Source organism: Loxodonta africana, chromosome 3 (assembly GCF_030014295.1).
Source record: "Loxodonta africana isolate mLoxAfr1 chromosome 3, mLoxAfr1.hap2, whole genome shotgun sequence".
NCBI classification, from domain to species: Eukaryota; Metazoa; Chordata; class Mammalia; order Proboscidea; family Elephantidae; genus Loxodonta; species Loxodonta africana.
In genome coordinates this window covers 120426527-120439900 of record NC_087344.1, presented here as the reverse complement: position 1 = coordinate 120439900, position 13374 = coordinate 120426527, and the positions used below count along the sequence as shown (strand labels likewise).

The 13374-nt window shown below is 35.5% G+C and overlaps 1 protein-coding gene across 7 annotated transcripts in view; it reads left to right on the top strand.

Moving 5' to 3' along the window:
* The window catches only part of ZZZ3 (zinc finger ZZ-type containing 3), a 115331-nt gene that overhangs the window by 56615 nt on the left and 45342 nt on the right, over positions 1 to 13374 (top strand). For 3 of the 7 annotated variants that reach the window (XM_023549463.2, XM_064282139.1, XM_023549464.2), the window contains exon 2: positions 1138 to 1270. In XM_023549463.2, coding sequence (XP_023405231.1) covers positions 1224 to 1270 — 47 coding nt within the window. In that variant the 5' untranslated portion in view covers positions 1138 to 1223. Of the gene's footprint in view, positions 1 to 1137; positions 1271 to 3253; positions 3408 to 8301; positions 9855 to 13374 lie in introns of those variants that run through there. The other 4 variants (XM_023549462.1, XM_023549460.1, XM_023549465.1 and 1 more) reach the window with 3 other exon arrangements.

Genomic DNA, 13374 nt, shown 5'->3' with positions numbered 1-13374 from the left:
CACAGATGCCAACTTGGGCAAATGTTATAGCTCTTCTGGCTCTGCCATCAAGTGCTCAGACACATCCTACTCTGCCCCCAAGCCTCCTACCTGAAGGAGGGTCAGTGAGCCCACTGCAGCCGTCTCACTTCTTGGGCTGGAAAACACACCACAGCTGTCTTGTGCTGGTCTCCTAGTTTTTGCTGCTTGTGATGTCTTGCACCATCTCCAGTGTTACAGCTTTCTCTGTTTCCTGGATCTAGGAAGTTCTCAGCGCAGGGACCCTGGGTCCAAAGGATGCACTCCACTTCCAGCTAGTTCTTCTTCTTGATGGTAGTGAGGTCCCACTCCCAACCTCTGTGGAGTTGGTTCTTTTAAAAGCCTACTCCTCCTACCAAGACCACAGACAGACCAATCCCCTTGGTAGGCTGCAGGTACCTTATCTGCATAGTAAATTATCCAGTCCCTGCAAGGGTTTTATCCACCTGTTTGCATAGTAAATTGTCTAATCCGTACATGACTTTTATGTACCTTATTTGTATAGTAACCTGTCCAATCCTTTTGCAAGATTTGCTCTAGAACTACAAACCCAGGGCCAGAAAGTCCATATATAAAGAAACCTGTTGCACTGCAATTTCCAAAGTACTTTTTGACAAATTAGCCCTAGAGAGGGATATAATCTAAGCAAAGCAAAAAAATGGAAAGATATTGAAACTTTTAAAGCGATATTTAAGAGAAAGGCATTATCTTTTTTACTGCATTTTTAAGCATTATAAATTCATTTCCTGATAGTCTAAAGTACAAAGAAAGTACTTTACTGTTGACGTCTGAACAATTATAGACTTCTGGAATATGAGGTATATCTACATTGGTAGTCAGAAAAGGAAGATCTAAGGAGGTCTTAAATTTGTAAAAATTATAACTTAGAATTAAATTTTGAAAAATTGTGGGTACGTTGCTCTGAGAAGAATTTGTAAGTGTTAGTAAATCATCTTAATCTGACGATAACATGTATTTTATAACTAAGTTTAAGGAATTGTGAAATTTATTAGAAAATGAAGTGTGTTATATAAGTATTTAGAAATATTGTCTCTTTTACCCGAAAATACGTAAGCAGTAACACATCCATAGTGACTATATTGTGGTTTCCCTTCACAGATATCAAGTTGTGCTAGTACAACCATATAAGTAATTAATACCTGAAGTCTCAATGTAACATGGATATTAACAATGATGACAGATAAATGCAGAAGCTTGGGAATCAAATACTAGGCGAAACACTTATAAAAAGGTAAGAAAAAAATATAATCTTAATTAAGGCCAAGTGGGCTTTAGTTTAGTAGAAGTAATTAGTAGAAGTTTTTATTGACTAGGGTTTCTTTTTTCAGTATATCAGGCCTTTAAGAAACTCATTTACAGGATCCTGTCTATCTTAATATTAGTAGAACTCAGTTGTAAACATCAATTCTTAACAAATAACGGTTGCAGATATTGTTACCTGATAAATATCATAATGGCTGATGTGTCTATTGGGACATCCAGATTATCCAAATAAGGGAGCAATGTGGCAGACTAGAATGGATTAGGCTAGAGTATTAGGATGGGCATATCCATATATGCTTAGAGACACGTTTTAAGTTATGGATTCTCCATTTTTCCTCTGTGATTGCTTCCGCAGTCACCACACACTATAGAATGTAATGTTTTGCAATGGCTGTGAAAGGTTTTCAGTCCAAAGGGGTTGTCAGTTGTGGTCTTTGTTACAAGAAGTATAAATTTTTAAGTCAAGGTTTTCTTTTTATAGGGTTATGTTTTCACTGAGCTCCCTCTCCATGTTAATATAGAACAAACATTTTTATATTGTAGTATTAAATAGTTAGACAATTTTCCTACCTTTCGCTTTTTTTTTTTTCCAACTATTTTCAAGGTATGTGTGGGAGATGTTGCATCTAGAGATATTAGCCCTGTTTCTCTTCTAGCTGACTAAAACAGTAATCTCTTTTTACCAGGCCATACCTCTAGTTTACAAAGTATTATAATTGAATCAGTCTTCAAATTGTGACTTTACCAAAAATAGTGTCACTTTTAGAATATCTGATTTTATGTTTATAATAAAGTGACAATTTCCATCATAAATGTCTTACCAGTCTTTTTCCTGGCGTTCCTTCTTGTTTCCAGATGGAGACTCATAATAATTCAATTAACCAGATTGTACATTCTCTGAAAAGTATATCACATTATATTATTATAAAGTAAAACTGTAATTAACTAGACTGTCCAAAGAATAGAATGTAATTAGGTTAATTAAAATTTCTGGCTATCTGGGTACTAAAACAGAAAATCCTTATTGTTTCTGTCCTTGTTGAAAACCTGTGTGGCAAGAATAATAGAAATTACCTTTTATAATTGAGTCTTGTAGCACTTTAATAAGCATCTAGGTTATCCTGTAACTATAGAAGACTTGGTTGATTCTTCAGTGTATATAAGCTAAATGATTTTTGTTGTTTAGTCCCCAGTTCTGCATACTTGCAAGTCCAAATTTTGGGAAGGCCTCTAGTGTAAGAGTAGGAGATTATAGATTCTGAAAAGTCTTATCAAGGGCAATCTTTGGGTCACCTAAAAAAATTGTCCTAGAGCAAACTTTAGAAAATAACTGAGTCACATTTTGACTCATAGTGATGTTGAATAGTTGTAAAGTATTTGTGTATCTCAGGAGCCCTGGTGGCATGGTTAAGAGCTACGGGTGCTAACCAAAAGGTTGGCAGTTCGAATCCACCAGCCACTCCCTGGAAACTCTATGGGGTAGCTCTACTCTGTCCTATAGGGTCGTTATGAGTCAGAATTGGCTCAGTGGCAACAGGTTTGGTTTGGTGTCTGGTTTGGTGTATTTCAAACTCTTTTTGGTTTGTTTTTGTTGGGTTTGTAAAAATCCTATTCCAGATTCTTAGTATCTCTAAGGTTACATCAAAAACCCACTGCAATCGAGTTGATTCCGACTCATTATCAATGTAGAGGACAGAGTAGAACTGCCCTGTAGGGTTTCCAAGGAGCACCTGGTAGATATGAACTGCAGCCTTTTTGGTTAATAGCCGTAGCTCTTAACCACTACACTACCAGGGTTTCCTAAGGTTACGTAGTTACCAGGAAGTACCAAAGATGTCACTATGAACATATATCCTATTACCTGCTATTTCCTCTTATTATAGAAGGGGTAAATCTATTAGCATAAGTTATTTTTTTTTTCTTTAATTCTTTTTTTTTTTTTTTTTTAAAGAAAGGAATTTAAGAGGTTCTAGTATTCTCCATGGCTGAAGCTGAAAGTCTGAAACCCTGATGTTTAAGCTTTATTCTAGATCATAGCTCCAACTCCTTCAGGATATAAAGAAAAGAGATAATATTTCCACAATGATAGATCTTTGGTTGTACAGGTAAGTCATTTAGTTTTGCGAGTAGTAAAGACAACTACAGTTTGATTTTTGGGTGGGGGGCTTGTTATTTTTCTGTACTTGGTCTTCTGCTGGCTGTTTATAGGAGTGTGGAGCTATAGGGAATGGGTTAGGGGATGAAATATTTTCCTACTGTTTTCTCAACAGGTTAAATGCAGTGATTGAGTACATTGGAATCTTTAGGGCGTTACCACCTTAAGTATTTTTGACTCAATGGGCGTTATGAAATTCTTTGACTTCTGTTTTTCCTCATTTGTCTTTATATATTCATGCAGCTCTATCTGTCATCTGTCCACCACTCTTAGTAGGCAAGAAAGATCTTTTTAGGTAAGACAGTAAATAATAGAGTTCCCAGACTTCAAAGAGGCGAATATTAAGAACCTTAAGTTGAATGGCATAGGTGGATTTCCAGGTTTCATTCTCCTACTTTTAACCTTTAAGTATGATGGTAATTGCACAACTGAAGTAATTCTTTAAAATATATGATAAGCATAGTCTTAATATTATTAAATGTTTGGGGGGTCCCTCCCAAACAGTGGAAGATTGTAAGAAGTTTTATATTCTAGACAACTAGAAAAAGAATCATGTTGGCGACACTTGCCAGTTGTTCTTGCTTTTTTTTCCTTTCACTTTGGTTTTTCTATGTGAATATATAAATGGGTATCATGACCAGTTTCCTAAACATTGTTCATTTCATAAAACTGAATATTATGTATCAGCTAGAACATTGATGTCAACAGGGAATTGCCAGCTCCTCAATTCTCTTTTTCTCATACCACTTTGGTAATTGTAGCAGGAATAAAAGGTTATAGATTTCAAAGTGTCTTTGAAATCTGTTTTTGAGGGTTTTTTTTTTTTTCCTTAAGTAATAGCTGGAGCAATATTTTATTAGAAGGGCTTTTTTAGTTTAATACTTATTATCCTTTTCAGTTCTTACTGTTGCAGCTCTGTAGATGTAATCTTTTTAGTTTAATACTTATTATCCTTTTCAGTTCTTACTGTTGCAGCTCTGTAGATGTGATCTTTTTAGTTCAATACTTGTTACCATTTTCAGTTCTTACTGTTGCAGTCCTGTAGATGTGATCACAGGGGGTGTGAGTTTATTCTGATTTGGAACATAGTAACTGATTCAGATATTCATAGGTATTGTTTCAGAATCATTTAGTTAGATTTGAGGTAAAAGTAAATTCAGATTTGGGAGTGGGGAGCTCAGCAGTAAATAAGGAGATGGAATGTTGGAGTTTTAGATAGAATTTTGGGCTTAATATGGATGGGCAGACTGAAATTTGGTTGACTGGCTCTTTTCAGACACATCCTCTGTCTAATAGGATGAAAACTTATTAGAGTGGAGAAGAGAGGAAAGGAGTCTGTTCAACTCTGGTGATTGATCATATTCTCTTCCCTCTCTGTTCTAGAAAGTTCTGCTCATTATTCGTGGATCATGTATAGTAAAACTTCAGTTCAGATACTAGGTTGGGTTTTGCCCATATGAATGTGTTAGATAATGGTTTTCCTTAATTCAAAAACTAGAGTGATTGGATTTTCAGTTCCAAATGATGCTGGCCAAGATTTTCACCACATGCCTCCTGCTTTGTTAACCAGCAGGAGTATTTTCTGAGATACTTAGTTTGTAAATGAATTCATTTCTATTCCTCTAGCATCTTTTTATTTGGCAGGAATATAATTTTGTGCTCCAAACCTCTTTACTGGATTTCTTCAGTAACTATGTTTTATGCAACTAAAATGAGGAAGACAACTGCTTTAGTCTGTAATACTTTGCCAAGCATGACAAAACAGTGTGGCGAGTTGGTTGAGATAATCTGGACATTTTAAGTTCCTTTATGATCGTTGAATTTTGTACTTTATTAGATAGCTATAAATGTATGTATCTTTATATATGTCTATCCAAAATAGAAAAGATGTGAAGGAAAAGATTAGAACGGAAGAAAAAAATATCAAAAGAAGAAGTATTAAAATTTTATTCAATGCTAACCTTTACGGTTTTAACCAATTTATTACGTTAAGTGCATATAGTACGTTAATTTCAGCTAAGAGATTTTCAAATAGTCCTCTATTTGGTACTTCCTTAGCCAGATGAATCATGGCTTTATTTTAAATTTTTTATTGTTAGGATTAAGTAAGGAATTAAAAGGTATACAATCAATAGGACTAATTTAGTTTGAAACTTAATGACTGTATTATTTTATTAAAACGATGTTTGGGTACAGTAGTCTAAAGCAGTATGTCTCAAATTTTAATGTGCGTATGAATCACCTAGGAATCTGATTACAGGTGATACCCATGATACTAATTTTTGGCCATGTTTTAAGTTCCAAAAGTGTAAGGTATCAAAAGGGTTCTTGTTATAAAACAGATTCACTTTAAATATGAGCTAATAGCACAGGACTTGAGAACCCTAAAACTTGGACTTTGTAGTTGTCAAATGGAATAAAAACATTTTTGGGCAAAAGAAATAAAAAAAGGTTTAATCTTTTGCATTAATCCGTATTTTGATATTTTAATCACTGAAATGGTGAAGAGATAAAATAGGCCACCATTATAGGTGGTATTATGTAATGATGTATAGGGAATAAACACACACAGTCTTTATAAGCAGTTCTGGGTACTGTTGTTACTACCACCAGTAGATCTGTTGCATCCAAAGTAGCCTCTCCTTAGAAAGTTTATGCCACAAGGCAGAGATTTCGCTCTTACTCAGTTTGATGTGGAAAGAAAAGAAGGGCTAGGAATGCTTGTTATTAGAGTTAAGAATCATATAAGAGGTTTTTATGCCCTTAATTGATTTTGTGTTTCAAAAAGTAAAGAATCACAGATTCTTTTTTGTGTTTATAAGCTTTTACTCTTACTAATATTATTGTTGAACCATACATTTAAATTATGAATATAACTAAGGTATACATTTAAAAATATTGATGTTAAAGTTTGTAAATAAAGTTTACTCGTAAAATTAGTTATTATGTTTCCTTTGTACATTTACATAGGTATTTAATATTTAAAAATCAATAATCTTCAAATTTGAGAGGTCCAGACATGAAAACAAGTAAATTGCTTTAAATCTTTTCAGTTTGCCCTTTTGAAACATCATTCAAAATTTCACATAAACATTGTATAACTAAAAGTAGAAATCTATAGGAAATACAGTTTGTTACCTGTGAATAAAAATATGTACAGTGTAAGCTTGATTACAAGATTTTAGCAAAAGAGAATTACAAGTCAGGTTGCTCAAATGAATACCAAAACAGTAAAAGATTACAGTAAAAAATATGTTCCTAAGTTTGGATCAGTGTCTTGTACTTACTGTTCATTGATCGCTATGGAATTCTCAGAACTAGTTTTGTGTATCTTGTAAGGTTTTAAAAATTAAAAAAAAAAAATTTGCCATGCTCTGAAACAAAACTCAGCTTAACCAACTTACATATTTTACAGGACACTTTCTCACTTCAGTTGTTTGTAGGCAGGAACAGCTAGTCAGTTTTCTTTAATGTCTCTTTTTTAAAAAATGTGGTAGCGTGTTGCTTTGTCTTCCATAGTTCTTCATAGCCTTTCCACTATTAGATACTTCTAATGAGGCAAAGGAGAGACTGTGTTTGATTTGGAGGGGTAGAATGGCTTTTGGAGGATTATACTCCAGAGGGAGGCTGAGGGAAAGATGGCGAAAGGGAGGAGGAGGGTACTGTGAAGCTTTGCACCACAGCCATTATTAACCTCTTTCTCTAACCATCCTGAACCCCATTCCAAGTTAGGCAGTAAGTAACAAAGCATCTTGTGAACGCTACATAGAAGAGGAGCAGAGAAATGGACACTTGAAATGTTAATAGCTCCTTTATGGGAGATGGGAGAGACCTTTGAAAATATCACTAAACTACTCAAAGAGGAGTTTATCCAAATGGATCAATCAGGTCACTTTTCGATTTCCCTCCCATTTTTGTCCTTGAAACACCAAACATCCACACTAGAAAACCTGCTCATCTCCCAAACCACTCATTAAAACAGTAGCATACACAGATACACAGAAGTTCAAAGAAGGAAAGGGTGGGGTTATACGTGTCTTCTGATTTCTTAAATATACGTATTTGCTTTAGAGCTTCTTTCTCATTTTCATCTATCCTCTTTAGATACTTCCTTTTACTTGATAATTTATGGTTTCACTTCTAGAGACTAGGGAGGCTTGGCTCTGCTGTTTGCCAGTGCAAACTGGATCCATCTACATAGTTACAAAAATTCCACTGCAACAAAAATTTTTTTGATGCCACATAGTTTGTTGTTAAGGGATTTTACCTGAAACTCATTTTAATAAGAGTGATTTTAAAAAGCAGAGTGTACCTTTCTACCTCCCAGGAACGTTTTGGGAGAAAATGAAAAATTTTGGGGCTAGTTTCTATAATATAGCTGCCATAATAGCTCAAGATTATTATTTTAATAACCAAGATGTAATCCCATCTTTGAAATAGATCTTTTCTGGACACTCATTGCTTGTGTATCTGAGAGACAGATATACAGCAAGGCAGGATAAGAGTAAGATCTCTATAGCCCTGCCACTTAACAGCTGTGTGATTTTAGACAGGTTATGTAAACTATCTGGGTCTCAATTTTCTCTTTTTAAAGTAGGGAGTTGTTGTGAGACTTAAGTAAGTTATTGTATGTAAAGCACATGGAATGGTTCTTAGAACATATTAAGTGCTATGTAAGTGTTAGTTGTTATTAATATAATTATTGGGAATGTTAGTAAAATGAATTATATCATGAAATTTATTAATATTGGCTTTACTTGGATTAAAAAATTATAGCTTTATACTTTTGTTTTAGGTATATTAACTATTACCTTTTTCTCATTATTTTGTTTACATTTTTGAAGGTTTCCCAATGAGTGGATCATGATGACCGTATTGTAGGGACTTGCCATAGTATGGCTGCTTCCCGATCTACTCGTGTTACAAGATCAACAGTGGGGTTAAACGGCTTGGATGAATCTTTTTGTGGTAGAACTTTAAGGAATCGTAGCATTGCTCACCCTGAAGAAATCTCTTCTCATTCCCAAGTACGATCAAGATCACCAAAGAAGAGACCAGAGCCTGTGCAAATTCAGAAAGGAAATAATAATGGAAGAACCACTGATTTAAAACAGCAAAGTGCTCGAGAATCATGGGTAAGCCCTAGGAAAAGAGGACTTTCTTCTTCAGAAAAGGATAACATAGAAAGGCAGGCTGTAGAAAATTGTGAGCGAAGGCAAACAGAACCTGTTTCTCCAGTTTTAAAAAGAATTAAGCGTTGTCTTAGATCTGAAGCACCAAACAGTTCAGAAGAAGATTCACCTATAAAATCAGACAAGGAGTCAGTAGAACAGAGGAGCACAGTAGTGGACAATGATGCAGATTTTCAAGGGACTAAAAGAGCTTGTCGATGTCTTATACTGGATGATTGTGAGAAAAGGGAAATTAAAAAGGTGAATGTCAGTGAGGAAGGGCCACTTAAATCTGCAGTAGTTGAAGAAATCACAGGCTATTTGGCTGTCAATGGTGTTGATGACAGTGATTCAGCTGTTATAAACTGTGATGACTGTCAGCCTGATGGGAACACTAAACAAAATAGCACTGGTTCCTATGTGTTGCAGGAAAAATCAGTAGCTGAAAATGGGGATTCGGATACCCAGACTTCAATGTTCCTTGATAGGAAGGAGGACAGTTATATAGACCATAACGTGCCTTGCACAAATTCAGAAGTGCAGGTAAAGTTGGAGGACCACAAAATAGTAGCTGCCTGCCTGCCTGCGGAACATGCTAACCAGCTGACTGCTGAGCCAGCTACAGGGCCCTTTTCTGAAATTCAGTCATCTGTAAGGGATTCTGAGGAGGAAGTAGATGTGGTGGGAGATAGCAGTGCCTCAAAAGAGCGATGTAATGAAAACATCAGTAACGTCCTGGACACAAGTCTTGAGAATGTTCCAGTCTCTGGAGAACCAGAACCATCCTCTGTTCTAGACTGCGTTTCAGCTCAAATGATGTCTTTATCAGAACCTCAAGAACATCGCTATACCCTGAGAGCTTCACCACGAAGGGCGGCCCCTGCCAGAGGTAGTCCCAGTAAAAACAGTTCTCCTTGCAGAGAAAATGGACAATTTGAGGAGAATAATCTTAGTCCCAATGAAACAAATGCAGCTGTTAGTGATAATATAAGTGAGTCTCACACAAATCCTGATGAAATTTCCCAGAATGAAAAAGGGATATGTTGTGACTCTGAAGATTATGGAAGTGAAGGACTAAGTAAGCCGCCCTCAGAGGCAAGACTCAATATTGGACATTTGCCATCTGCCAAAGAGAGTGCCAGTCAGCACATTGCAGAAGAGGAAGACGATGATCCTGATGTTTATTACTTTGAATCAGATCATGTGGCACTGAAACACAACAAAGAGTATGTGTAAATATGGTAACCATGAATTCTGCTTTGTTTATTATCCCCCACGTTTTCTGTATCTATTTATAACCATCTGTTCATAGCATTTTTATTACAGCTAAAATTAAGGCTTTAGGTAAAATTTTAGGTTTAACATAATGATTTTCCCAACTCTTAAAAAAAACCTCCAAAACAAGAAGAATTTTAAAACCCCACTTTATTTCTCTTCTGTATAGCAATATGGTTTTTCTAGTTCTGACAATTCACGTGTCTTAGTAGTAGAAATGACATGTGGAAACATAGTTAATGTTTTTTTTTAATTTTTAAATACGTTTTATAGAGCTCTTCTTTATCTTAGTTACTTATATTTATTTCCCAATTAAAATTTTTTACTTAAAAATGTGTGCTTTATGCATTATCTTCGACTTTTGTGACTTTTACTTAGAGAAGTAGGTATCTTTGTTAGTGCTATGACAGGTGTATATTGTACTTAGCATATTAGCAATAGTTAGCAGTATAGTTTTCATAAAGCATTTGATACAGCTTTTCCTAATACTGAATACAAGGGGAGACTTAAAATACTATCAGTTCTCAATCTTTGCCATAAAGGCACTTTAAATAAAGAATTGTGTTCAAGTTTTTCACAGTTTTGTTTAGATTTACTTTAAAGTATTCCGGGCAGAAACACAAATGAATCAGAACTAACTATGGAGGTAAATAATCCTGAAAGGAACTGAGACAAATAGTGCTCATTGTAAATATCATGAACAGCAACAGTCAAAGACATTTAAATAGGTGATCACCTTTATTACTTTTACCCAGTAGATTTTTGAATTAATATCAGAATCAGATTATGTAGGCTGCATAAAAATACTCTGATTTGAGAGACCTCTATATTGTTTTTGTTATGACAACTGCCAGATCTTGGTATGTCTCAGATCAGTGTATCAGATCCTGTTTGTGAGACATAATAGTCTTTTTCCCATGCGTTATAGATAGCTCAGATTTGTGTATGGCAATAACGTAGCCTTTTAGCCTAGGTCTGTCCGAAATTTTCCTTCTTTTTATGCAATATTTTAGTATTGGGTTTAATTGACAGGTCATTTTATCTAAGCATTTTATAAATTGGCTTCTGTGAAGATGGTAGCATTTTTGTGTTTGAAATGTTTGAAATCTGGTTTGAGACATCAAAGCAACTCTTAGATGAAGTTTTTTTAAGTAGAAATAACTTGAGTTCTTACCATTAATGTATAATACCAGTTTTTAAAAGTAGAGTTGATCATCTGTAGGCTTAAGGAAGCAGAGCATATGTCTTGAGGAAATTCCAAAAACTTAAGAAATATGAATTTTTACAAAATAATAGTCTATTAGTTCTGTTCTTTGCATTTTATTTTTATTTAAATACTCTCTTAAGGCTTGGCTGGTTATTTTTATTCACGGGAAATATTATTCCAGTAATTCATTACAAAACCAAACCCATTGCTATCAATTCCAACTCATAACAACCCATGGGACAGAATAGAACTTCCCCACAGGGTTTCTGAGGAGCCGCTGGTAGATTTGAACTGCCAGCCTTTTGGTTAGTAACAAAGCTTTTAACCACTGTGCCACCAGGGCTCCAGTTCATTATAGTGCTACTTTTTTTTAGTGAGTGCTCTCCTAATGTTGATTCTGAAAGAATGATGTTCCAAAAAGTAATTATCTAGAGGTTAGTGGCCATTAACATTTAAAGGTTGTTCCATGTTTATCACCCTTTGGGGATGAGAGCAATACAGTTTCATGGGTTCCTTAGAATATACAGTATCTTTGGGAATTTGAATGTTGGCTGCTTTGTTTGGACAGTAATCTCAAACTACTGGGTGACTTTGGGCACCCAGTGAATGAAATGAATCATTTGTTCTTGGTTTTTTGCCATGCTTCAAATCTTTTGAAGATAGCACCTTTTGATACTTAAAAAAAATTTTTTTTTACATTTATTTTTTGCTAATTTTTAACCCCCAAAGGAAGCACATTGGGAGAAGTGAGATGGAGGGAGCATCCTGATGAACATAGTGATTAAGAGAAATTGGGAGAAGGTGTTTGATTATGGTGTCAGATGTAATCTCTTTTGTGCAAAATCCCTCTCTCCTTCCCGAGGCCTCTATCCCTATGCTTTTTGTCTAGAGCTAAGAGATGGTTGGATATGATGTTGGCTCTTCTTATCCAAGTTGTCATCTTAAAAAATAGCATCACAATACCTTTCTAGTGCTTTTAAAGCTCAAATAAATTGCCGACAGTATGAAAATGTTGTTAAAAGGCGCTTGGGGTAGATGGAGTATTACATTATCTCCCTATACATACACGTTGGAGCCCTGGTGGCTCAGAGGTTAAGAGCTCAGCTGCTAACCAAAAGGTCAGCAGTTCAAATTTACCAGCTGCTCCTTGGAAACCATATGGGGTAGTTCTACTCTGTCCTATAGGGTCACTATGAGTTGAAATGGACTTGACGGCTATGGGTTTGGTTTTTGGGTTTATACACACATGTACACACAGACACCCACCCCATCAAGTATGTTTTCTCTTCCTTAATCTTCCCATGGTGGAAAAGTTACCCAGATAATTAACTGCCTTTTGAAACTGGGGATAGGCCATTGCATAGCCTAAAAATGAATATCCCCACTAATAGGGAATAAGTACTTTCTGATAGTTTAAAAAACAAGTTTTTAACAGAAAATACTGAGCAGGGCATAGTTCTTTATCAGGAGCCAGGAGGACATAGCTTTGAATACCAACATATTTCATTTCAACCAGTGTGAATGATTTCATTTGAGTTGAAACTCTCCTCTAAGTTAACATTGATTATTTAATAAGCAGCTTTCTCACCTAGCATTCAGCCTATAATTTATCCATCTTTTTTGCAAGGATATCACATATAAACCCCTGCTGAGAGTTTGCATTTTTAGTAAGTTCCCAGGAACTTATACGTAAGAATCACCTGAGGATCTTGTTAAAATGTAGATTCTGATTCAGTATTAAAAAAAAAACCAAACCCATTGCTGTCGAGTCGATTCCAACTAATAGTGACACTATAGGACAGAGTAGAACTGCCCCATAGAGTTTCCAAGGAGGGCCTGGTGGATTCAAACTGCTGATGTTTTGGTTAGCAGCCGAACTCTTAACCATTATGCCATCAGGGCTTCCTGAGTCAGTGTATCTGGGTAGAAACACAGATTCTCAGCAGAGAACTTGTTAGAAGTGTAAATTCTCTGCAGGGGTTCCAGCTGTACAGGACAGGCTTAAAGCCCTGCATATAAGTGCTTACTCTTTTGAACCTCTAGATACCATCCCCTTTCCTTAGTACTTAAATCCACAGTATACTTTCATATATTTTTCAAAATGGAGAATGCCACTGTGAGCAAAGGACTACAGAGTACCTTTTTTCTAGCAAGATTCAGCTGTGGATTATTTTACGAGACCTGCCTTCTCAAAGATTAGGGGACTGGAAAAAAAAAAGTTTATTTCACAGCTTCGTGATCTTCAAGGTTGATACATCTTGTTA